At 54.2% G+C, this 22977-nt stretch overlaps 2 protein-coding genes across 4 annotated transcripts in view; one reads left to right on the forward strand and one right to left on the reverse strand.

Annotated features, from left to right (window-relative positions):
- The window catches only part of LOC101357706 (uncharacterized protein C17orf62 homolog), a 6339-nt gene extending 1318 nt beyond the window's left edge, over positions 1–5021 (forward strand). For 2 of the 3 annotated variants that reach the window (XM_004374334.2, XM_023729179.1), the window contains exons 2-7: positions 411–537; positions 1710–1751; positions 2215–2288; positions 3096–3192; positions 4310–4454; positions 4766–5021. In XM_004374334.2, coding sequence (XP_004374391.2) covers positions 435–537; positions 1710–1751; positions 2215–2288; positions 3096–3192; positions 4310–4454; positions 4766–4883 — 579 coding nt within the window. In that variant the 5' untranslated portion in view covers positions 411–434 and the 3' untranslated portion in view covers positions 4884–5021. The remainder of the gene's footprint in view (positions 1–410; positions 538–1709; positions 1752–2214; positions 2289–3095; positions 3193–4309; positions 4455–4765) is intronic. The other variant, XM_023729178.1, reaches the window with a different exon arrangement.
- Positions 5022–6349: 1328 nt separating this feature from the next.
- HEXD (hexosaminidase D) lies at positions 6350–22757 on the reverse strand. Its single transcript, XM_023729177.1, has 13 exons — positions 22632–22757; positions 20842–20977; positions 18318–18427; positions 15555–15642; positions 12391–12555; positions 10879–11062; positions 9365–9436; positions 8734–8929; positions 8499–8581; positions 7985–8063; positions 7795–7899; positions 7584–7673; positions 6350–6934 (listed from the first exon to the last, which is right to left on the reverse strand). The coding sequence occupies exons 2-13, from the start codon at positions 20923–20925 to the stop codon at positions 6733–6735; spliced, it is 1458 nt and encodes a 485-aa protein (XP_023584945.1). The 5' UTR covers positions 20926–20977; positions 22632–22757; the 3' UTR covers positions 6350–6732.
- Between the last annotated feature and the right edge of the window lie 220 nt (positions 22758–22977).

Genomic DNA, 22977 nt, shown 5'->3' on the forward strand with positions numbered 1-22977 from the left:
GTGGATTCAAACCACGATGAGGGTTTTCAGAACATAACTTTTTTTTTTTTTTTTTTTAAAGCCAAACACAAACACTTTCCTTCCCTTTTGGTTTCCTCTCTTGGTGGAGGCCAGCACAGGGCTAACGGGGGGGTTCTGCTAGGTGGGGTGCCGGAAGTTTGAAGGCTGCAGGGGTCTGCTGGTTTCTGGGAGATTCAGGTCTCCAGGGAGAACGGGGCAGGTGCTGAGCCAGGGCAGCCGTAAGGGGAAAGTCACCCCGGAGGGGTAAAGGGACTCACCATAGCTGCTTCAGCTGGCTGGTTCTTGAGCCCTTGGGGCTTTGGCTGGTCGGCCTCCTCCTGAGGAGGTGGGTGCTTATCTTTCGTCAGTGGGCTCAAGGGCTCCACCTGTCTGTCTCTGTTCTTACCCAGCCCCCCAGTATCCTGTTCAGAGTGATGCCAGAACGTTCCGGGATGTACATGCAGGTGGAGATGCACACAGGCTCCCGCCTCCACCTGAAGAGGGCTCCGGGCATCAGGTCTTGGTCGCTTCTGGTTGGTAAGGCTTTCAGTGCTTCTCCAGAGAACAGGCACGTGACCTTTAAAAAGTGAAAACGAATCCGCTCTTTTTCCTTTGTGCTGCTGCTTCAGATCACAGTGACTGCTTTGTTTTTTTGTAGTATTTTTAGATTTTTTTCTGTATCTGTTACTATAAACAGTGTGTGTCCAGTGTATCGTTTTTCACCAGCTAACACCCTTTTGTCAGTACTTCCTGTGTTTCTCTGAGGTCACAGTGTGTTGCCTTCATGCTTGCTCAGACACACCTGCCCACGGGGACTCTGATTCATGCCACCAGGTCCTTTTCAGTTTTGTCAACTTTAGTGATTGTGACTCAGGCTTTGCCCACACATATAATTCAAGGGCTAGTGATCACAAACTGAATCCACAATATTTATTGAAGGTTTCCAAAACCAACCAGACCCGCTGCCATTGAGTGGATCCTGACTCATAGCGACCCTGTAGGACGGAGTAGAACTGCCCCATCTGGTTTCCAAGGCTGTCAATCTTTATGGAAGCAGACTGCCACATCTTTCTCCTGCAGAATGGCTGCTGGGTTCGAACTGCCCGCCTTTCGGTTAGCAGCCAAGCACTTTAACCACTATGCCACCAGGCTCCTTACCGAAGGCTAACGTCGTAGGCACTGAGGATACAGCAGTGTACCCAACAGGTCGCAGTCCCCACACTCGTGGAACTCACGCTCGTCCTCGTCCTAAGTGATGAGGCGTGGGGGAGGGTGGCTCTCACCCTCAGTCCGTTCGTGAGCTCGTTTAGGTTCCTGGCCCTTACCCCTGTCCCCCAGGAAGAGCCTGTTGGTAGGGTTGGAGGAGGCACGGGGAGGGGTGCCAGCTGTGCTCTGCGTGTGGCTCCCACACACGTGCTCCCCTGCTTGCCGAGCTGCGACTCCTTGGGGGGGCACCCCACACCATGCACTCTCAGAGAGCTGCGTCAGGCTCCTCTCTTGTTCCTATGATCTCCAAGCCTGCAGAGACGAGCATCTGTGAAGGCTTCGAGTGGTGGACCCCGTGTCCGTGGGCAGACTTTTTGGCCGTTCTCCCTCAGCCCCTGCAGCTTTCCCCCCGTCCCGGCCCCCCACCATCCCTGGCCACGGGAAGGGCCCGGTTGCTGGGGCTGTGCTCCTGGGGCATAAGGCTCTTGCTTTCCTCTTTGCAGGGATCCTGTCCATCGGCCTGGCCGCCGCCTACTACAGCGGAGGTAAGTGCCTTGCCTCTCGCCTGGTAATGCCCACAGTGCCCGGGACGGGGAGAGGAGGAGCGAAACCCGCCTTCTGTGGCTGTCCGTGGTGGGGCGTCCGCCTCGCACGTGCATCTCACTGCTGACATCGTGAGCGTCCCTGCAGCATGAGATGCTTTGTCGTATGTGCTAAGGTCCTGTTGTGGGATGAGGACAGGTCAGGCTGCTCTCCCGAGGGCGCTCCTGCTCTCCCACCATCGTCCACCATTACAGATGGTGCTGTGAGGGGCAGAGCTGGGTGGAGTGTGATGGAGACAGGGCCAGAGGCGTGGGATGGCAGGCCACGGGCTGGGGGTCCTTGCAGGCCTGGGCAGTCAGCCGGCCAGACGCCGCTCCCGCCTCCGCTGCCCAGTGTCTGTGTCAGGCCCCTGGCCTTTGCTGCTCTGCTGGGTCTCCTCACTGATCATCTGTGTCTGCTCTGCAGATAGTCTGGGCTGGCAGCTCTTCTACGTCACGGGCTGCCTGTTTGTGGCGGTACAGAACCTGGAAGACTGGGAGGTAAGGGCCAGATGGGCAGGGCAGGTGACAAGGGCATGGCACGAGGAGGCGCTTCCCAGGCTTGGCCAGACACCACTGCAGGGGGGTCCGCTCGCTGCGGTCGTAACGCACCTTGCCCACCCCAGCCCCGGCCCTTGTCCCAGCCTGGTTGTCCCTGCTCAGCCCGACTCGGCCCTGCACCTGGCCTGCCGTACCTCTTCTCCGCGTTGGACTGCTTTTGGCAGTGCCTTGGGGGCCGAGGACCCTCCCCGAGCCGTTTCTTTTCAGAAGGTCTTGTGAGTGTCTTTACTCCTGGGTGTCACCTGAGCACAGAGTGGAGTGGGGGCCTGCCCCTGTGGTCGTCACAAGCCCTTGAAGCCTCCTGGCCCCCAGTGCTGCTCTGACCTCCGACCTCTGTGTTCTTACCTTGACGGCCATGCTGCCATTCATGTCTCAATTGCAAAGAGGAGCTGGCGACGGCTTCAGCTGCCCTCTCCCTCCATGCCCAGCAAGAGGACCCAGGTTCCGGGACACTGGACTTTGTTGGAGCAGTCCTGGGGCTTCAGGGGCACAGGGGTCTGATGGGGATGGGGCAGCAGGGGGACCAGATCCGCCAACTGTTAACTGTCGCAGGTTGGACGGTGCGCGGTGGGCCATGCTGGGCTGCAGCTCTGCCTCTGTATGGGGGCTCCTTGTAGGGTGTCTGTGAGAGGCGTGCTGGGGGGAGTCCGTGCGGGGCCAGCGTGCGGGGCCCCAGTGGAGGTGGCCGTGTGGTTAGCGCACAGAGAGCCCAGCAGCCGGGCGGACACCTTTTGGTCGCTTTTCCAGGAAGCCATCTTCAACAAGAGCACCGGGAAGGTCATTCTGAAGACGTTCAGCCTGTACAGGAAGCTGCTGACCCTTTCCAGGGCAGGCCATGAACAAGGTGAGGGGTGGGGACGGGGCAGCCACGCTCGTGTGCTGGGCCAGCCGTGCGGGGTCTGCTGTGCTCACGTGCCAGGCCGTGAGGTGTACTTGCGTGTCTGCCTCTCTCCACGTTGCTCTCATGGGGCACACCTAGTTCCTCAGACTGTGCTCCAGTGCCTGGTGGGGAGGGGCTGGGAGGGCTTTTGAGGGGAGCCCAGCACCCTTGACTGTTCGCTGTGCCTGGAGAGCTGGTCCAGCCGTGCGCCAGCACAGGGTCTCGGAGACACTGCCCCCCAGGACCACACCCACTGCGCTCGTGTGGGCGCTCAAGCTCACTCAGCACAGTACAGGGAGACACTCCAGGGTGGGCTCTTAGATTTGTGGGAGTGTCTAGAGAGGGATCAGCCTGGGGCCCATCAGACAGTCACTCCCTGCCCCCAGCCTCTCCCACTGGTGAGTTTCGAAGCTGATTCTTCAGAGGCTTGGCCTACAGGGGACCGGGAGTTGGGGTCACCTGGGGCGTGGCTGGGGGGAGAGGAATGCAGCCTGGCGTCGGGCTGTGGGCAGCTCTGGGGCCTGTGCTGAGGTTTCAGATGGCTGTCCAGGGCTGCAGGATCGTGAGGCCACCCAGGTACCTGAGTGGGGGTCTCCCCGCAGCTGCCCCCACAACTTGTGGGCCATCCCTCGCTTAGGGCCAGGAAGGCATTTTCCAGCAACTGGGGACGAAAGGAAAGCAGAGGGGGGCAGCGTGTGCCTAACTGATCCCCGACGTGTTAGACTGAACACTCATTGCGGATGAGTGTCTCAGTGGCCACCAGCAAGCCTGCAGGGATCACAGCTGTCATGACAGCAACGTCACAGGTTGCTGATCTGCCAACCGCAGTCGATGTGAGGGCTTCCCTCACTCAGACTAGGGGTGACCAGTAGTCAGCACCTCCCTTAAAGTTCCAGGTTTACTCATGACGCTGAATGGGTTATTCGTTGTGTGCCATCTAAGTTAGGGGGCCAGGCAGCACCCGTGGAGGCCACCCTTTGACGTAAAGTCACAGGGGTTTTGCCCCTGGTGGTGGAAGGTTAACAATGTCTGCAGATGCGGGGTGGGCAGGTGGGGGTGAGCCACTGACCTGTGCCCCTAGTGGTGGTCCCGCTGAGCGATATCCGGGATGTGAACGTGGAGGAAGAGAAGGTCCGGTACTTCGGGAAGGGCTATGTGGTGGTGCTGCGCTTTGCAACGGGCTTCTCGCACCCCCTCACCCAGAGCGCGGTCATGGGCCACCGCAGGTAAGTGGCGGGGGGAGGTGAGGGACATCAGGGCGTCTCCATGGCAGGGGGTGGGGTGGGGGAGGTGGGAGGAGGAGAGGAGAGGCCAGGCCCAGTGTCCATGCCGGTGGTGGAAAGGATGATGTGGAGAGCGGAGAGGGTCCAGGGTGGGGGAGGGGTCGTCTCTGAGGAGAACAGATGAGGAGGGGTATGGGGGTGGGGAGCGCTGAGGTGCCCCGGGGTGGCCTTCTGTGGGTGGGGCGGGGGTGGGGGGATGAGGGCTGACTCTTGGCCCAAGGTAATTTCTTTCTTCTCTCGATGGCCTCACCCAGCGATGTGGAAGCCATCGCCAAGCTCATCACCAGCTTCCTGGAACTGCACCGTCCAGAGAGCCCCAGGGACGTGTCTCAGAGCAGTGACAGTGACCCTGACGCAGGGGGCCACAGTTGACGGCCCGGGCCTCCCCCCATGGCGGCATCCCCGGCAGCTGCGGTGGGGGAGTCTCGGGCACACCCTTCCCCACGAGCCTGCGTTGCCCAGCGTCGGCCCGTCTGCCGCTTGCTTTTATTCTCTAACACGGTCCTTGTCTGCGGCCTCCTGAAGGCAGGACATCTGCATGGAGAGGCACAGAGGGTGGCTGCCTCCGGGGTGTTGAGGGGCCTGGGCTCAGCCCTCCCCCACTGGTGAAAACATCATCTCAGAACCTTGAATTGGGGCGGTCACTGGTGGGGCCTTGAGTGACTGCCCGGCTCCACAGATGGGACTCAGCCCTGTGCCTGGGGGTTGGAGCCTCTGCAGCCAGCGGGCAGCCAGGCTGTCTCCAGGGAGCATCTGCACCCAAGAGGGCACTTCAGATGGGGAGTGATGCTGGCCAGAGCTGGGCCACAGTTGCCGGACTCCAGGGCTAGGGCTTTTGGTGGCTGTGGACGCCTGCAGTGGGGCCTCAGAAATCCCAAGAGCAACCCTCCCCACCCCTGCCGCCAACAGTACCCCCTTTCTGGCTGGACGCCCAGCCCTCGGGCCCTGGAAGGCCCAGCTGCTGGTGGGGCTGGGATGCAGGTGTCCTGGCATCAGGGACACTGCAGTGGTGCCCCAGCAGTGCCATCAGGAACCACAGGACCGTGGTCGGGCCGTGAGCCATGGTGCCGTCCTTCCCCTCCATCCTTGGCCCGAGCCGTTTGGCAAGAAGAGGTCAGCTTCTGCAGCCTTAAGTAGCGTTTGAAGCTTAAGACCATCGGAAACCCAGGAGCGTTCATGTGAAAACCCTGATTTCTTTCCAGCTTGTCTTGAACGATTGGGGTTGGGCTGTGTCTCTGCTTGGCTGCCCCTCAGCGGGGTTCTGGGGCTGCGAGCACCCCGCCCTGTGCCCGCTCTGCTGGTTTTCTTACCTCCCTGAACCCAGGTCCCCGCAAAGGCAGCCTCCCTTTTCCAGGTGAACGTGCCTGTCCCTGGCCTCGGAGCTGGGGCCTCCCAGTTGGCGTTGGCCCCACAAGGCCCCTGATCCAGGTCTGAGGCTGCCCCAGGCCTCCCACTTAGGGCCTCGGAAGGGTGAGGTTTTGCTCCATGGTTCTGAGGGGGCAGCGAGACACTTCCTGTTTTGGGGATTAGACATAGCTGCGGTGGGGAGAGGGTGGCCCCCAGCGGTGCAAAGTCAGCAGCTGGACGGCAGTTTCTGGAGAGCAGGGGGGACCTTCCCCTTCACCTCGGGTAATGGCAGCCACCAGCCCTTAGCTTGGGGCCAGATGTTTAAACATGCCGAGGTTTTTTTAAAATGCTTTCTTTCCCCCTAAAACAGTGTAAAATGCTGTGATCAGTCTCTGGTGTGTTCATCCCTAGGGCTGAAAACATTCCACAACAGGGGAGGGAGGTCCTGGCTCACCCCCAGGAGAGGAGGATGCATTCCTCGGCTCAGGGAGAGGGGAAGGGTCTCTCGGGACAGCACAAGGCGGTGTTGGAAGACCCCCACTGAAAACCAAGCATAAAACCAGACAATAATAAAATACTGTTTTCAGACTCATATTAGTGTGATTTGTAGTTCTCACGCTCTTTTCAGTTCAAAAGCAGTAACCACCTCCATGTGCAGGTCACAGCACAGCTTCTGAGGTGCCTTTTCCTGTTTTCCACTTGGATGATTCCCGCCCCCAAGTGCCCCTGCACGCGGCTGGGGGCAGGGGGAGGTCTGTGCTCTCAGGCCAGGGCACAAGGGTGGGGGGGGTCCCCGTGTGTTCTCGGGCTGTGTCTGGTCATGGGGTCCCCGTGTGTTCTCAGGGGCCCTGTCTTGTGGGGTTCCTGCATGTCCTCAGGGGCCCTGCCTGGTCGTGGGGCTGGCTGGTGGGGCTGGAGGGGCGGCAGCCTCGCTGAGGTCCTGGGCCAGGCCCTGTAGTCTCTGCAGACTGGGGTGCACGTTCTCCTCGAGCCACTCCTCCACGGCATCCGGGTAGAAAATGCGTTTCAGGGCGGCCTCCAGCTCCTGCACGAGGGCGCCCCAGCGGGCCAGGAGGCTGGGAGGACACGCGCTGTGAGCTCATGGGCACAGTACCCAGCACGCGACCTCTGCAGCTGTCCGTTCAACGGGGCTGCAGGCGCCCCCCGCGCAGATGGTTGGGAGGAAACAGGTGTGAGCGTGTCCTGCTGTGACATCGGTTGGCTGGGCCTCACCGTCGGTGAGACCGTCTCTGTGAGTCAGCACAGAGCACGTAGCTGTCACTGCCCAACAGGATGGCGGTGGCAAGCTCAGCCTGGCTCCTCAGGAGACCGCCCCTGGTCCCGGCGCACAGGTGACCGGCCGCCAGACACGCTCACCCTCGGACTCTAACACCAGAGGGGGCGCTTGAGCGACAGGACCCAGCTCGGTGTGAAGGATGTCAGAACACCCAGGCAGGACATGGAGGCCTGTTCTAGTTTAAGGGGGTGCCTGCAGGAGCCACCCATGAGGAAAGAGGGCCCGGGGGGGAGGCCGCGGGAGGAGGGCCCGGGGTTAGGGGGAGGCCGCGGGAGGAGGGCCCGGGGTTGGGGGGAGGCCGCGGGAGGAGGGCCCGGGGTTGGGGGGAGGCCGCGGGAGGAGGGCCTGGTGTGGATGCCGCGGGAGGAGGGCCCGGGGTTGCGGGGAGGCCGCAGGAGGAGGCTGCAGGAGCTGGCAAAGGCCGTTACCTGAGCACCTCAGGCTGGATGTGCTGCACCATGACGGGGTGGACGACCTTCCGCCTGCGGTGGTAGGGGCTGAACCAGCCAGTCACGTACCTGGACAAACCACACACCCCTGCTGGGCCCAGTGTCCAGCTAGGTGGCCCCAGAGGAATTGGGAAGAAAACGTGGAGGCCCTGTCCCACCTGAGCAGGCGGTGAGGATAGAGGCTCCTCACCTGTTCCCGTCCAGCAGGGCCTCCACGGAGCTCCGCAGGTGGAGGCTGACTTGAGTGACAAGGGCGAGAATGTCGCTGCCAGGGAAGGAGCCGGCGCCCTCCCTGCTGAGACGGGGGTGAGGGTAAGAACAGTGGTCTCATCGAGGGGCTGGGGTTCATGAGTGAGGGGTCGAGGGGCTGGGGTTCGTACCACGTAAAGTTGGCTATGTCCAGACTCGCAACCCCAAGGCAGCATTCCACCCTGTCTTTCACCTCTTCGCTGAAGCCTCCTGCAGCCAACAGACGAACAGGACTCACCCTGTGCTGGCCCCACGGCGCCGGCCCCAGTAGAAGGGAGGCTGCCGGCCAGCACAGCCTCGCTCAGTGACCTGGTGACCTTCGGGGCCACGGGTCCCTCCCTCTATAGGGATGGGCTGCCGCTTCCATTAATGACATGAAATGTGCTGTCACATCAGAGCTTCAGAGCAGCGCCACACCTGGGAAGACCTTGGCCCCATGCGGGTGGAGGATAGCCCAGGGTGGACCGACAGCCAGACAGGCAGGGGCCAAGCCACCCTCACGGCCCTGAGAGCACGTCCTGCTCCAGCTACCCTGCTCCTCTGAGAGGAAGACCACAGCCAAGCCGGGTGAGCGGTGGGTGAGGATTAGCCCACCTTCCTGGCAGTGGCTGTGGGCTGTCACGTGGGGTGTGCACGGACACGTACCTTGCAGCAGTGACTGCAGACAGACGGCCAGCGATGGGATCCCCACAGGCAGCAGCTCGCACAGCACCGCGAAGTGGTCGTACCTGCGGCCCAGAGAGGGCTCAGCCCGACGTGGGGTCCCCACCCTGTTCTGGGTACCCGGGTCCCTGGGTCCCTGGGAGGCCTCCCTGCCCTCCAAGACCAGGCTCCCCACCACAGGTCCCATGGGATGGGGCTCCGTGGCCCAGGCTCGCACCTCTGCCAGCCGGTCAGCACGATGCCCTGCAGCACCCCAGCTGGCCCGGCCCGTGCCGCCCGCAGCCACTGCAGGTGGTTCTGGAGGTGGTGCTCCACGGGGGTCAGCGCCTGGTGTGCCCCTGTGGCCCCCTTGAATGCACTTGCAGCCCAGAGCCGGGGAAAGCCGCACTTCTGGAACTTTTCCATGAGAAGGACTGAGGAGAGAAAACAAGCAGGCATGACAGTCCCGGCTCCCAAGGGGCAGCTGGGTGGAGCCCCTGCAAACACGTCCCTCAGGACATGTTCACCCAAGCTGAAACACTGGGCACCCACTGCGGGGTCCAGCACCAAGGGGCTCAGCCTCCTTTAGAAAGAGGCCCTGTGGTGTAAAAATGGCCGTGTTTATGTGCTCATGAGGAACACGCTGTAAACAGGGAGCAGAAGGAAGGCCTGGGGAACGATCTGGCAGCAGGACGCAGATGAGGGGATCTCGGGGAGCCCAGGGTGGGGCAGGGGCGAAGCAGGGAGCAAACTGCGCCGTGGCCTTTGACAACGATCGAGTGCATCTGGGTCAGTCACGCCCTGGAGGTGCCCGCTCACCCCACCTGGGGGTGCTCAGACGGACAGTGGGGCTGCCGTACGGTACTGACCCTTGCCGTGGACGTCCAGGTCGGCCCCGTAGTCCCAGAGCACTGGCTCCACCAGGTGCGGCAAGCCCGACTCTGCGGGGACACGGAGGACACGTTCCCACGGGCCGGGGGACCACACCGTCCCCCCCGACGGATCCTATGTCCTGACTCAACACGGCTGCTCTGGGCGATAAACCCACACACACAAACTGACGGCTGCTTTGGAAACGACCCCACTCAGGTTCCAAAAAACCCACTGCCATCCAGGCGATTCCGGCTTACAACGGCCCTATAGGACTGAGTAGGGCTGCCCCACAGGTTTCCAAGGCTGTAAATCTTTATGGAAGCAGATGGCCACGCCTTTCTCCCGAAGAGTGGCTGGTGGGTTCAAACCACCAACCTTTTGGTTAGCAGCTGAGTGCTTTAATTGCTACTCCACCAGGGCTGCTCCGCGCCACTTGGGGTCCCTTAAAGGGGGAGTTGCCATCCCACCCCAGGCTATGCTGTGTGTGTGGGGGGGGATGTCTGAGAGCATGGAGACGTGCCGTGTGGGGGGTTGTCTGAGAGCATGGAGATGTGCCGTGTGGGGGGTTGTCTGAGAGCATGGAGACGTGCTGCATCGTGGTGCCCCACGCGGGGGCCACCCATGTGAGCAAGGAGCAGACCGTTCTGATTTCATTCCAGTTAGCCTCAATTAGATCTAGGTGGCTACCTTTGGCTAGTGGCCACCAGCTAGGACACTTCTGCTGTAGAATCTCTCCTGGCAGACGGGCAGTGACAGGCAGGCTGCCGTAGGACACGGCCTGACTTTGGCCCCAGGGCAGGCACATCGCCTCTCACGGTGGCCGTGTCCACTGGCACAGGTGTGAGTGCAGACCTGGCTCCTGGCGGGCGGCCTCATCAGCTCTCACCCGGCAGGCAGTCTCAGCAGAGCATGGCTCCTGGGGTGGGCAAGGGGCTGTTTCCCCCACCGCCTTGCTCATCGGTCCAGCTGTAGATGTGGACTTCAACCCGGTTTCCCGGCAGGGCTGGCCACAGGGGACATCCTGGCCAAGGTTGCCGACTAGGGCGGCCAGAGCAGGCAGCAGACACCCTGGCCCCTCAGCCCTCTTTCACCAGCCCGTCTGCCTGGTCTCGGGACCCACCTGCACTGCTCCCGCACTCCCACAAGACACTAAAAACGGCCTTTGTGGCAACGCTCTTAACTCCAGCGTTGTGTGTAAAAGGCCATTTACAAAGAAGCAGGTTCTTGCAGGGCTGCCTGGAGCTGAAAGCTTCTGGAGACTTTTAAAAAACCCATTGCCATCAAGTCAACTTCAACTCACAGTGACCCTACAGGACAGAGTAGAACTGCCCTGTAGTGTTTCCAAGGAGCGCCTGGTGGATTCGAACTGCTGACCTTTTGAAAAGTTGACTGTGGTTTATCTCTTCCTAGAAGTGTGAGGTCTCAGAGAAGCTGAGCTCGGTTCCCTCCACCTTCCCCTGCCCAGGCACGGCCCGCTTGGAGGTGGGGTGGGGTGGGGGTGGGGTCCAACCTTCCAGAAGGTCCTCGGGCATGTCTCGCAGCATGTCATCCCACACCAGGGGCGTCGTGGCGGGGTGCCGGGCGAGCACGTGGCTGGCCACGGCCCTCACGTGGGACAGGCACAGTTTGGCTTTGCTGTTGTGCTCCTGCTGCAGCCACTGCCTCGAGGCCTCCCCCTCCCCAAGGTAATAGACCTGGAAGGAAGGAAGAGAACTGGCACCAGCCGGTCCCTACCGAGCACCCCGCGGAGGGAGTCCTGGAGCATCTCAGGGGCAGCTGGAGGGGGGTGGCAAGGCTCGGAACCTCACTCCACCAGTGACCCGCTGTGATAGCTCAAGGACCTAAGCTTCCCCTCAGGACTTCCCATGGATGTTCACAGCAGCACGGTTGGCAATAGCCAAAACGTGGCAATGACTTCAGTGTCCATCGATGGATGAACAGACAGACAGAAGGTGGTCCATCCACACAATGGAGTGTCACTCAGCCATAAAGAGAAACGAAGTCCTGGTGCACTGGTGCATGCTACCAGGGGGATGAACCCTGAAAACTGCTGAGAGCAGGAAGCCAGACACACAAGGCCACGTACTGTGTGACGCATTTACGTGAAACGCCCGCCACAGGCAGATGCACAGAGACGGGAAGTGAGTGAGTGATGCCAGGGGCTGGGGGAGGTGGGCAGGCGTGACTACTGATGGGAACAGGCGTTCGTCCGGAACCAGACAGAGGTGAGAGTCGCAAACACGGTGCACGTACTAAATGCTATTGAACCATATACTTTAAAGTAGCTACGATGGTGAATCTCACGTGTGTATTTTACAACTAAAAAAAAGATTATTTTGAAGAAAAAGTCAGTGTCTGGGGCTGAAACGCTGGCAGCCCTGTCCCTGTTCAGGCCCCTAGTTACATGCTCAGCGGCCCTGGTCTCAGCCGGTTTGACCTTCCCCAGGCTCGTCTGTGACATCAGAAGTTGAGCCAGGGAAGCAGAAGAGGCGGAGGTGGGTCGCCCCTTGGGGTGGGAGGTCATATCACTGGGTGCCCCCTAGGATACCACCTTTCCCAGCCAGTGCTTCAGAGGCCAAAGATACTAGTTCCTTCCTTTCACCACCCAAAACCCATTTTAGTTGGAAGGAAGTAACGCGCTCAAACTCACGTCTACTGCCAGGTCCCACATGCCTGAACTTGCCATTGCTGAGGGCCCAGGACAGCCCATCCCGAGGGGGGTCCTGTCTGGCACACGGGGGCGCCTCCGGGGGCTGCTTCTTCCAGAGCCTGCTCGGTATGCCTGTGCCTGGCCCTCCCTCCCGGAGACACCAGCCAGAATGGACCCCGATCATAGGGTTCCCTAAATGGGGACTGTCTCCTTGGCAAGCCTGTCTTTATACTTTCCTAGCTGGACAGCTTTTCTATGTAAAAGAAGAAACCACATCATGGGAGAAGGAGACGCGGAAATAAACAGAAGAATGCCACAGAAGTTCAGGACAGCACACCCCGCCGGCCAGGGAAGGGGTAAGAGGGACCCCACCTCGTCACAACCGATGTGCAGCCACCGGGCACCCCTGTGCAGCTCCATGACCTGGTCCACCATGCTTCCCACCAGCACTAGCGACTCCGCCTCGTGGGGGTTCAGAGTGTTGGGGAAGAGTGCCACTTCCCGGAGGTGAGCGAACGTGTTGTGCTTCAGCACAAACTGTGGAGAGATGACAGTCATGGGTGGGGTTGTGACACTGCTGAGAAAGAGAGAGAGGGAGGGAGAGGGAATGAGGGGGAGAGAGAGGGAGGGAGAGTAAGGGAGAGGGAGAGAGAGAGGGAGGGAGAGGGAGAGAGAGAGAGGGAGGGAGAGGGAAAGAGGGGGAGAGAGAGGGAGAGAGAAAAGCCTGGGCGCCTTCGGGCACTCATCTATCCCCGGACTGGGCAAGGCCAAGGCCAGAAGAAAGGCCCAGCTCCTGGCTCTGCCTCGGACAGACACGTGGCTTCTCTGTTTCAACCACTTTGCTCCTGACTCCCCAGAAAGCTCCAGGGCATCAAGTATGCCAGTGTCTTCCTGAACCTGCTCCCAGCTGGGTTCTGAGTAACCTAGCTGGCTTGACAGTGACCTTCCTTATACCTTCCAATCTTCTGGTGAAATGAGTTCCTTTATGTGGCGTCTTGCCTTGGTTCTTTGGAAAAACAGCTTCCCCCTAAGAGGAGTTACTTTGCCCTAGTATTCTACCCCAGAGGGTTTGTTACATTTCCTGGGTAAGCTGTGAACAACTTGAGGTTTGATACTTTTTGTCTGCTCCTGGGCTGCAGCCTGCCTTGTGATTGGTCTATTTTACACACTGGCAGGGATTGGTCAATTGACTATGCAAATGAGGTGAGTTGTGGCCTGTTATGTAAATGAAGTATCTGTGGACTACTGAGAAAGGACTGGTCAGTTTGGGGCCCTGGTGGGAATGCCACTCCTTGAAATTGACCAGCAGTTTGTGTATTTAAGTAGCCAGCTCAACAGAGGTTTTTGAGACAGAAAGAAGAGGGAAGAAAGGCAGAAAGAAGAGAGAAGAAGCAGAGAGAGAGAAGGCAAGGAACTTCCTAAAAGAGCTGTAACCCATGTCAAGGGTTATAACACTGAAAATGACAACAGCCCCAGGCCCAACGGCAGAGCCAGTGGTGACAAACAGCAGGGCCAAGAGGAGCCTGTGCTCAGGGGGCTGAGAGGAGGCCTGCGTGGCCAGGAGGAGCTGAGAGAGCTGGCCTGCACTGAAGGGAGACGGCCTGCAAGCTTCCTCATCCTCAGCCTGCGCTGTAACCTGTTCCCTAATAAACCGCTTGACTGTAGGTATGGTCTGTGAGTTCCATGTGCCATTGCAACGGATTATCGAACCCAGATGAAAAGTAGAGAGTGCTGTGGGAGGGACGGCTGGTGTCAGAATTGGTTGGAGAGAAAAAGGTTGGAGGGTGGAGGTCTGTCTGACCTCCACCTCCTGGGAATCAGCCTTGGGCTCATCTTGATTCACATCATCCCCCCTGAAGTTAGACAGGTTTTGATGACACTGTTATCGTTACTACTACCATTTTACACGTCCTGACTGGGTTGAGTGATAATGCTGTGAGAAGACAGGTTCTCTTCACATCCAGAATTACAGGCTGAGCAGACTTCTGGCTATGGTGGTGTAAAGGGTCGGCAAGTCTTCTCTTCAAAAACGATAAAAACTGGACAAATTCTGCCAGCCCGATGGCGCAGTCCCCGCTGGGGTGAACGGCGACCCCACAGAAATTTACTGGGGAGACCTTGCCAATGAGAGGGCCCCAGAGGGCTCCTCACGCTGTCCTCACAGCGGCAGCTGACGGGACACACACACACGTGGGGAGGCCCGAGAGGGCTGGCAGAGCCTGAGACCTGGCTGAACTTCGAGTGCCCCGATCCACACGCAGGCCAGTGCGGAGGTCTTCCCGGCTCAAGGTGTTGGCACAACCTTGGTCAAACCTTGGCTGACCACCAGCTATCAAGACAGAGGGCCGACCCTTAAGAAGCCGGGCTAATAAAACTAAGAATAAAAAACCTGGCAGAGACATCAGTGGCACACACCGACGGGGAGACAGCCCAAGCCGACTAAATCCAGGCAGCTCACCAACCAACAACAAACCGCCGCCAGTAGCTGACAAAGGCGCGGAGGTGAACCAGCGGGGAAAGTCGTCAAGGAACGGTGTGTCCTCGCCAAGCTACGTGCTGTATGGTTCCAGTTCTGTGACATTCCTGAAGACAAAGCCATCGTGACAGAGAACAGAACTGTGGCCACAGGGTGGCTACCAAGGCAGCACAAGTTTTGTGGGGCAGAGGGGCTGCTCTGTGCCCTGCCTGGGGGCGGGGGGTGTCACACACGTCATACCTGTGTCAAATGCACAGAACTGTGAGATAAGAGGAACCCTGGGGGCGCAGTGGTTAAGTGATATGGCTGCTAACCAAAAGGTGGGCAGTTCGAATCCACCAGCCACTCCCTGGAAACCCTACGGGGCAGTTCTACTCCATCCTCCAGGGTGGCTATGGGTCGGAATCAAATCGATGGCATTGGGCTGTTTTTATTGTGTTTGTTTTTGAACGGTATGACAAAAACAGCCCATTTTACTGCGTGTTAATTTAAAAAGATAATGAGAGATGCCTAAAGAACAAAAACCAACCCGTTTCATGAAAAGGCAATCCTAGGCACAGATGGCGTCACTGTAAAGAAGAGACTAGACCGATCCTATACAGGCTCTTCTGGAAAACAGAGGAGCCTGAAAAATATTTTCAACATTAAGTGAGAAGGCACAAAGTCGTGGCGAGGGAGGATTACAACCAGGCCAAGGTATGGATGCTCACAGCCAAAGACCAGACAGCAATACAGAAAACGCCTTTTCTTTTTCATACTGCAGTTTTACCTCGCAGTGTTTTGTGAACAAATTAGAAAGAAAAAAATACCCCGGCCCACCCTGCCCCCACCGGGCTAGTGGAGTCCCGCCATCCCCTTTCTGCCTTTCTCTTGGCTCTCCAGGTGGAGACGCACTGACCTGGAGCTTCGCACTGCTCAGAGCAGCTCCCCGCCAGCCCACCCCTGGGGTGCTGCCTGCGCTCCATTGGGCCCTGCTGCTCACACACCTTAGCGCTCAGCTGGCCAGCCTGTGGCGCAAGCCCCACACCTGGGCACAGGTAACTCCCATCTCCCCACTTACCTCCATGTGCCCAAACGTCTGCACCAAAGGGATCACCTCCAGCTCACTCTGTCTGGCCAGGTACAGGATCTCTCTGATTTCAGAGGGGCTGGAGAGAGAAAAAGGAGCAATGGTGGTGCACTGGTGAAGCACTTGGCTGCTAACTGAAAGGTCAGAGGTTCAAACCCACCAGCTGCTCCATGGGAGAGAGAGATGGCAGTCGGCTTCCATAAAGATTTCAGCCTTGGAAACGCTTTGGGGCAGTTCTACCCTATCTATAGGGTCTCGATGAGTCAGAATCGACTCGACAGCAATGGGTTTGGCTTGGTTTTGGTTTGGAGAGACAAAAGTCACCTGAAGGAGTTCACGGCAATGTCCCCAGCACAGCTCTGCTCATACTCCCCCAGGCCAGCACACTCCTTCCCATCAGGTTCCCAAGGACCTTCCTGGGCCAGTGAGGTTGCTGCCTCCTCAGAAGTCAACAGGATACTGAAGGTTTCAGGGAAGGCTCCCATGCCAGAAATCAGGAAAACGATGCTCTACCATGTCTTCTAGTTACATCTGCTTTTTACTAGCTATTCTCACCCAAACTACAGGAGACTGAAGTTATCTGCATTTTACAAGAAACTGGGCTAGACAAGACATCAGATTCTAGAGCAGGGGTGGCAAACCCTGGCCGCAGGGCAAATCTGGACAGTCCCCTGTTTTTGTACAGCCTACCACCTGAGAATGGTTTTCACATTGTTGAAAGAAAATCAAAAAAAGAATATTTCTTGGCATGGGAAAACAGTATGAAATTCTAACTTCAGTGTCCACAAATAAAGTTTTATTGGCACTCAAGCCCATCCCCTCATTTTCGTATCATCTATGGCTGCCTTTGCGCCTCAAGGGCAGAATCCAATGGTTGCAACAGAGGTCAAATGGCCCTCACAGCCTGCAACATGTACTACCTCACCCAACAGGAAAGCCTTGCCTACCCTTTAGTGGAGAGAGAGGAAGGTGGTGCAGAAGCCAGCAGGCCTGTGCTCTAGTTTCAAGATTCTGCCAAGTAACCCCATCTGTTAGTAGAGTTAGCATCCCCATCTGCAAATCCCACCTCCCACACTCTTAGGGAACCTGCCGGAGACTGGACGTGCCCCAGGCCCACACTGTAGCTCACATCAGCCCCAGGGCCCCTTCCTGGGGAGGACTGGCTGCTCCATCAACTTCTGGATTTTTCGCAAGCTCTCTCATGAGTTGTTACTTACGAATTTATTGCAACTTAAAACATGACTGCTAGTTTCTGTATATGTTTGATCTTAAGCTAATTCTACAAATTTATTATCTACTGTATAAATTCTATCTTTACCTTGAATATACCCTTTTCAAGCTTCAAAGGGACCCCACTACCTTTTTCACTTAAAAAAAAAAACACGTTCCTTGTAGAAGAATGATGGTATAGTATAAAGAAATGAAACCCATCAGTCATCTCGCCACGATGTGGCTAAGACTTTGTTCTGCATCCTTCCTATCTTCCACCTACACACATGTGGGTGTGAGCATTTTGGAGCGCTTCAATGCACAGAGCCCAGCGGTCCCCCAAAACAGCTGAATCACTGAATCACTATACATTTCCGCCACAAGTATTTTTGTTTTTTCTCTCTAATGAACACAGACCATTGTAATTTCTTTAAAAAGCTTCACCAATTTGGTAGCCAAAAATAGCATTTCATTGTTATTTAAGGACTAAGGTGCACCTGACCCAAGCCATGGTATTTTCAATCGCCTCATATGCATGTGAAAGCTGGACAATGAATAAGGAAGGCCAAAGAACAATTGATGCCTTCGAATTATGGTGTTGGCAAAGAATACTGAATATACCATGGACTGCCAGAAGAAGGAACAAATCTGCCTTGGAAGAAGTACAGCCAGAATGCTCCTTAGAAGGGAGGGTGGTGACACTTCATCTCACATACTTTGGACATGTTAGCAGGAGGGACCAGTCCCTGGAGAAGGACATCATGCTTGGTAAAGTAGAGGGACAGCAAAAAAGAGAAAGACCCTCAACAAGATAGACTGACACAGTGGCTGCAACAATGGGCTCAAGCGTAACAACAATTGTTGAGGATGGCGCAGGACTGGGCAGTGTTTTGTTCTGTTGTACAGAGGGTCGATGTGAGTTGGAACCAACTTGATGGCACCTAACAACAACAACATATTGTTCTAACCTCTCTGATTACTAAGAGAGGTTTAACATTTTCTCATATGCTTATTGGCCATTCTTATTTCTTCTTTCGGGGTCTGCCAATTAAGGCCCTTGCCCATTCTTCTTCTGGGCTATTGGTTATTGATTTACATGGAGATCCATAATGTTAAAATCAACGGGGTGCCCCCTGACCACACCATATCTGATCTGATTTAGATCATCTCCCCCTTTGTCACTTTCCCAGCTGAAGAGCCGGACTGGCCTTAAAGAGCAGCCCTCCACCCCTTGGATCATCACCTGCCAAAGCATTCTCAACATACTTCCTGTCTATAGGTGAAAAAGACTGGAAAGCACTTCCTGAAACAGGAATTGCAGCTTTTCCTTGTGGTAGGGTCATCATTGCTTATTTTCTTTTTCAAACTTTTCCAGATTTTCATTACTGAACATGTTTTATTTTTATCAAAAAAGAAATACATTTGAAGACAGAAAAGGAATGTTCCCAGCACTGTTGAATTCTCCAGGCTGCTGCCCCACCCCACCCGCACCCTGAATCCCCACTACTTTCTCTGCAAGGAGGCGGTCGGTTGCCAGGGAGATACCTGTACGCGTGTTTGGCCCTCAGCAGCTTTAGGTGGCCCTCGTAGGGAAACATGTCTTCATATTCAATGAGGAGGGCGTTTGCACCCAGGGCATGGAACAGAGGAAAAATCTGGGGGAAGAGAAGGGGGTGTTATGAAGCAGGGATCATTTGAACACAAACGGACATAAACGCAGAGTGGAGACATTTTCCTCTTTAGCCTGTGGAGATAGATAGTATTGTAGGAAGAAAAATAGAACAGTATAAAGAAAAGGAGACCCATCAATGATACCACCACAACGGTTAACACTTTGGTTTATGTCTTTCCCATCTTTCTATCTACCTATATGTGGGGTGTAAACATTTTGGAGAGTTTCCAAAATCCTTTCTCGGTTATCTGAAGCTTGGTCTTTAGTCAATTCTCTCAGTTCTTAGATGTTTATAATAGTTGGCCTGTGGCTTTTATACCTGAAGACCAATTTGACTGGATAGAAACTTCTGGATTCGCTTTTATTTTTTGCTATTTTACACGTGCTACTCCCTTATCTTCTTCATGGAATGTTGCTGTCAAAACGTCTGATGCTGATCTGATTTTCTTTCCCTTATAAATGACTCGGGCCTTTTTCCTAGATGCCCAACAGATTTTTTCATTTTCTACATCTGACATGTTTAGTAGAAAATGTGATGGTGCACGTCATTCTGGATACAGCTTCCCAGGTACGTGGCATGCCCCTTCAGGAGGCAGACTCAAGCATTCTTTTGTACCAGGGAAGTCTTTTTGAGCTGAAGTTTCTTAGCATCATCCTGCACCATTGCTTTGGCGCTCTTCTTCGGGACTGTTGTCCCCTACACTATGGTGCAGTTTCTCCCACCAAGAGGTGGAGTCAGTTCCCATCCCTTCAATCTAGGCTGACCTTGGGACTTGCTTTATCAATAGTAAGTGACACAGTGTAAGCTGAGAGGCCCTAGTTCTTCAGGCCTAAAGATGACTTGCAGCTTCTGCCCTTGCCTCTTGCAACACTGCCCTGAGACCACCATGCTGAAAGGAAGCTGACTGCCAGACACATAGTAAGGCCATCCTGGACCATCAGGCACTTCCAGCTGCCACGTGACGCCAATCACATGAGGGTGCCCAGGTCAGAGTAGCCACAGACACATGAGGGGGAACATATTGTCTTAAACCCTGAAGTTTGGGGTGGTCTGTCATGCAGCGACAGATGAGTGAAACAGGGACTCCAGTTACACCTAAGTTGGGTCTTCGTTGCCAATCTTCAATAGCTATGGGTTTGTTACAATGCTTTTTTAAACACACCTTTCTTGATGTTTCATTTTTTCTCCTTTCTGTCATTTATTTCTCAATACTGTACTTTCCACAGTGTTTACTCACTTCAGTGCCTCTTGTAGTTTAGTCTTCATTTCTGAAACTTTTTTCTTTTTATTTATAATTTGTTCCTGAGTTCCATCAGCAATCCTTTTGCATCTTCCTGCTGTCCAGTTATCAAATTGCTGAGAGTTTATACTTCCCATTTGTGCTGTTTTTTCATAGCTTCTATCATTTTCTTAATATCTTTTATCTCATTTGCAAATGTTATCATACTGTTCTACCTGCTCTGTGGTCCTATGTTCCTGGTGCTTCTTTACTGTTACAATGTTATTGAGATAATTATCCTTTTTTCTTACAGTGTCTTTGTAGGGAGTTTAACTATAATCCTTTTCTGTTGCTCGTTTTAAAATGAGACGCATTTTCTCGTACTTCTAAGAACATGTTCTTGTATTTGGGATAGAGATGGGCCAGCCCCAGGGCTCCCTTCTCTATTGTTACCATGAAATAATGGACTCTGTGTAGCTACCTCCAGTAATTTTTTATATCTGGCCCCTCTAGATCCCATTCCCCAGTATCTGAAACTTCTCTCCCTTTTACTGAGTGTTCCTGCCCAGCTCAATGTGGACTTCTTCCCAACATTTGCCTTCAGTGTGGGGCTCTGTCCTCTGGAAGGGAGTTTCTGTTAGGTATTTCTGAGAGCATTGAGGTCTTGGGCCTCCTCAGCACCTTCTTTTGTGTGTTTTTGCACTCACCCTCAATTGGAGCCTGTGAAACCTTTTCCTAGTTTCTGTCTGAAGGGAAACCTTTGCTTTTTGGACTGTCTTCTGTATCCTCTGATCTTTGCACTCTTGGCATTCCCCTTCTCCTCCCTCTAACACCCCTTGCCCGGCTATAAATCACACACGGATGTTATGCTGTCTACAGTCTGGCATCACTCACTTGTATTCGTGAGGCATTCACAGGCACACCCTGGCACCTAGTTTTGTTGAAGAGGTTGTGGGTTTCTTTCTTTCTTTCTGTTTTCTTTTGCTACTCTGGTTGCTCTGTTTTGTTTTGAAGGGATTTGGGAAAATTAAAAGTCTATGCAACTGCTACCATCTTGCCCCAACTTAGAACTCCATGGTTGTGTTCTAAGCACGCATTTCTACAGAATATTGTTCATAACTTGAAAGCTTGAACCCAAGGCAAAAAGTGATTCTCTAGAGGAAAAAGGAATCCTTACCTCCGAGAGGTACGAGACCTTTGGTGGTGCTCCTTTAAGGTCCAAATGAACCACCCGCATCCCAAATGGCGAGGAGCCCGACATTTCAACGTTCTTTGTGAACTCCTACACCAAAACCTTGTCTGGGCACTTCCTCCTAGAAGAGAAACTCGGAGTTATAAATAGGGGAACAGACTTCTCCCTTCTGCCCGTCTCCTTACACTTTCTGTTTCAGTTCCGGTATTGGCCAGTTTTGCTTTATTAGCTATGAGGAAACTCATTTTACTAAAACGATAATCGAGAAGTCTCTCCATGTACAAATATAGGGACCACTGCCATTTAATTTATGATTTGCCCCTGAAATAGAATAGCATGTTTCCTTCTAAGATGGCTATGATCTATAATAACACAAATGACCACAAATTAATTTTCTGTTTTAAAGATCCTCTTGAAGTATACATACTCTGTCACTGAAAACAGACATATCTCTAAACATTTTTTATCAGGCCCCATGATATGATTTTTCTGTAGAAAATTAATCCTCAATTTTACTTTATTTGGGAGAGCATTACAATTCATTTGCATTTCTAGAGCTCAGGCCAGCTTGGTTATATGGGAGAAGAAAACTGCACGATTTACTTTTAAGTCAGAGAAAACCGTCTACAATTTAAGACAAGACAATAATAATTTGAAAAACGTACTACAAGTATATCAGAGCTGATGGCAGTTTACATTAAACTCAAGGAAATACATGGATGATAATGGAACAGCTGGGAAATAGTGAAATCCTATTTTTTTCTGTTATAAAAGCAAAAAGGATCAGACTGGAAAAGAAAAAAAAATCTTTCTACATTAGCCATATATTCAGTTCAATAATTCAGTCTACTCATTCTATGAAGGATGTTCAGATGACCTTAAACTAGAAACCAAACCCACTGCCGTCGACTCGATTCCAACTCATAGTGACCCTACAGGACAGGGTAGAACTGCCCCATCGGGTTTTCAAGGAGTGGCTGGTGGATTCGAACTGCCAACCTTTTGGTTAGCAGTCATAGCACTGAACCACTGTACCACCAGGGCTCCACAGATGACCTTAAGGAATCTATAATAATCAAAAAACCCAAACCCACTGCTGTCGACCCAATTCTGACTCAAGGCAACATATGTGTTACACAGTAAAACTGCTCCATAGGGTTTTCTTCTTCTATGGCCCTGCCGAGTGGGTTTGAACTGCCAACTTTTACGTGAGTAGTCAAGGGGAAACCATTTGCACCATCCATGGACCTATAAGATAGCTGTCGTGTGCTGCCAAGTTGATTCTGACTCATAGCGACCCTATAGGACAGAGCAGAACTGCCCCATAGGGTTTCCTAGGCTGAAATCTTTACGGGAGCAGATTGCCAGGTCTTTTTCTCCCAGAGAGCAGCTAGTGGGTTTGAACCACTGACCTTCCAGTTAGCAGCCGAGCACTAAAATAGATGCACACGTTTTGATTGTTTTAAAAAGAAATTAAATTATATATACAAGGCAATCTCAAGTACGTAATTCCCAAGGCAATCACCCACTTCAACAGCTAAGGAATAGAAGAGTGTTTTGAAAACTGACTCTGAGAAACTCTGATGCTTTTAAAACTTGTTTTAAAATTGTACAATCTAAAGCTATTTTCCAGGTAGCAGATTTAAAAGAAAAATTTTGAGCTGGAAAATCCAGTGGTCTGATGTGCAGCTCCACGGCTTCTCCTCACGTTCAAAGGTAAAACCTTCGACTATTTCTTCTAACGTTGCGTTAAAAAGAGAGTATGCGTCTCTTACCCGCAACACACGCACGTTCAGAATTGTTTTACCAACACACGTTGCTGTAAATCTAAAGGAAAAGAAACAGAAAGGCGGCGTTCAATCTCGTAATGAGTGTGCTAATTCCTCACTTTGATTCTCTTCTGCATGAGGTAAACAAATTATTTCAAGGATTTGGGTCTACTGTCCCTGTTTTCTTCTGATTAACTAGCAGTCCTGAGCTGATTCCTCAAGCTCAAGCCAGTTACCAAGGGCACCTAGGGGTCTCAGAGTGGCGTCTGATTTGACATTTATTTTTGCAGTTACAGGACTGTTGGGTAGATCTCTTTTTTAGTCCAAGGAGGCTAGGTGTCCTTTTCTCCGA

This window comes from Trichechus manatus, unplaced genomic scaffold (assembly GCF_000243295.1).
Source record: "Trichechus manatus latirostris isolate Lorelei unplaced genomic scaffold, TriManLat1.0 scaffold00028, whole genome shotgun sequence".
In the NCBI taxonomy this organism is placed as follows: Eukaryota; Metazoa; Chordata; class Mammalia; order Sirenia; family Trichechidae; genus Trichechus; species Trichechus manatus.

Coding starts and splice junctions, on each gene's coding strand:
- HEXD (XM_023729177.1), bottom strand. CDS start 20,925: ATGTCGGGCTCCTCGCCATTTGGGATGCGGGTGGTTCATTTGGACCTT. Junction 12,556..15,554: donor AGACGTTTGGGCACATGGAG/GTAAGTGGGGAG, acceptor ATCTCTCCACAG/TTTGTGCTGAAGCACAACAC. Junction 9,437..10,878: donor GCCCGAGGACCTTCTGGAAG/GTTGGACCCCAC, acceptor GTGTCCCCGCAG/AGTCGGGCTTGCCGCACCTG.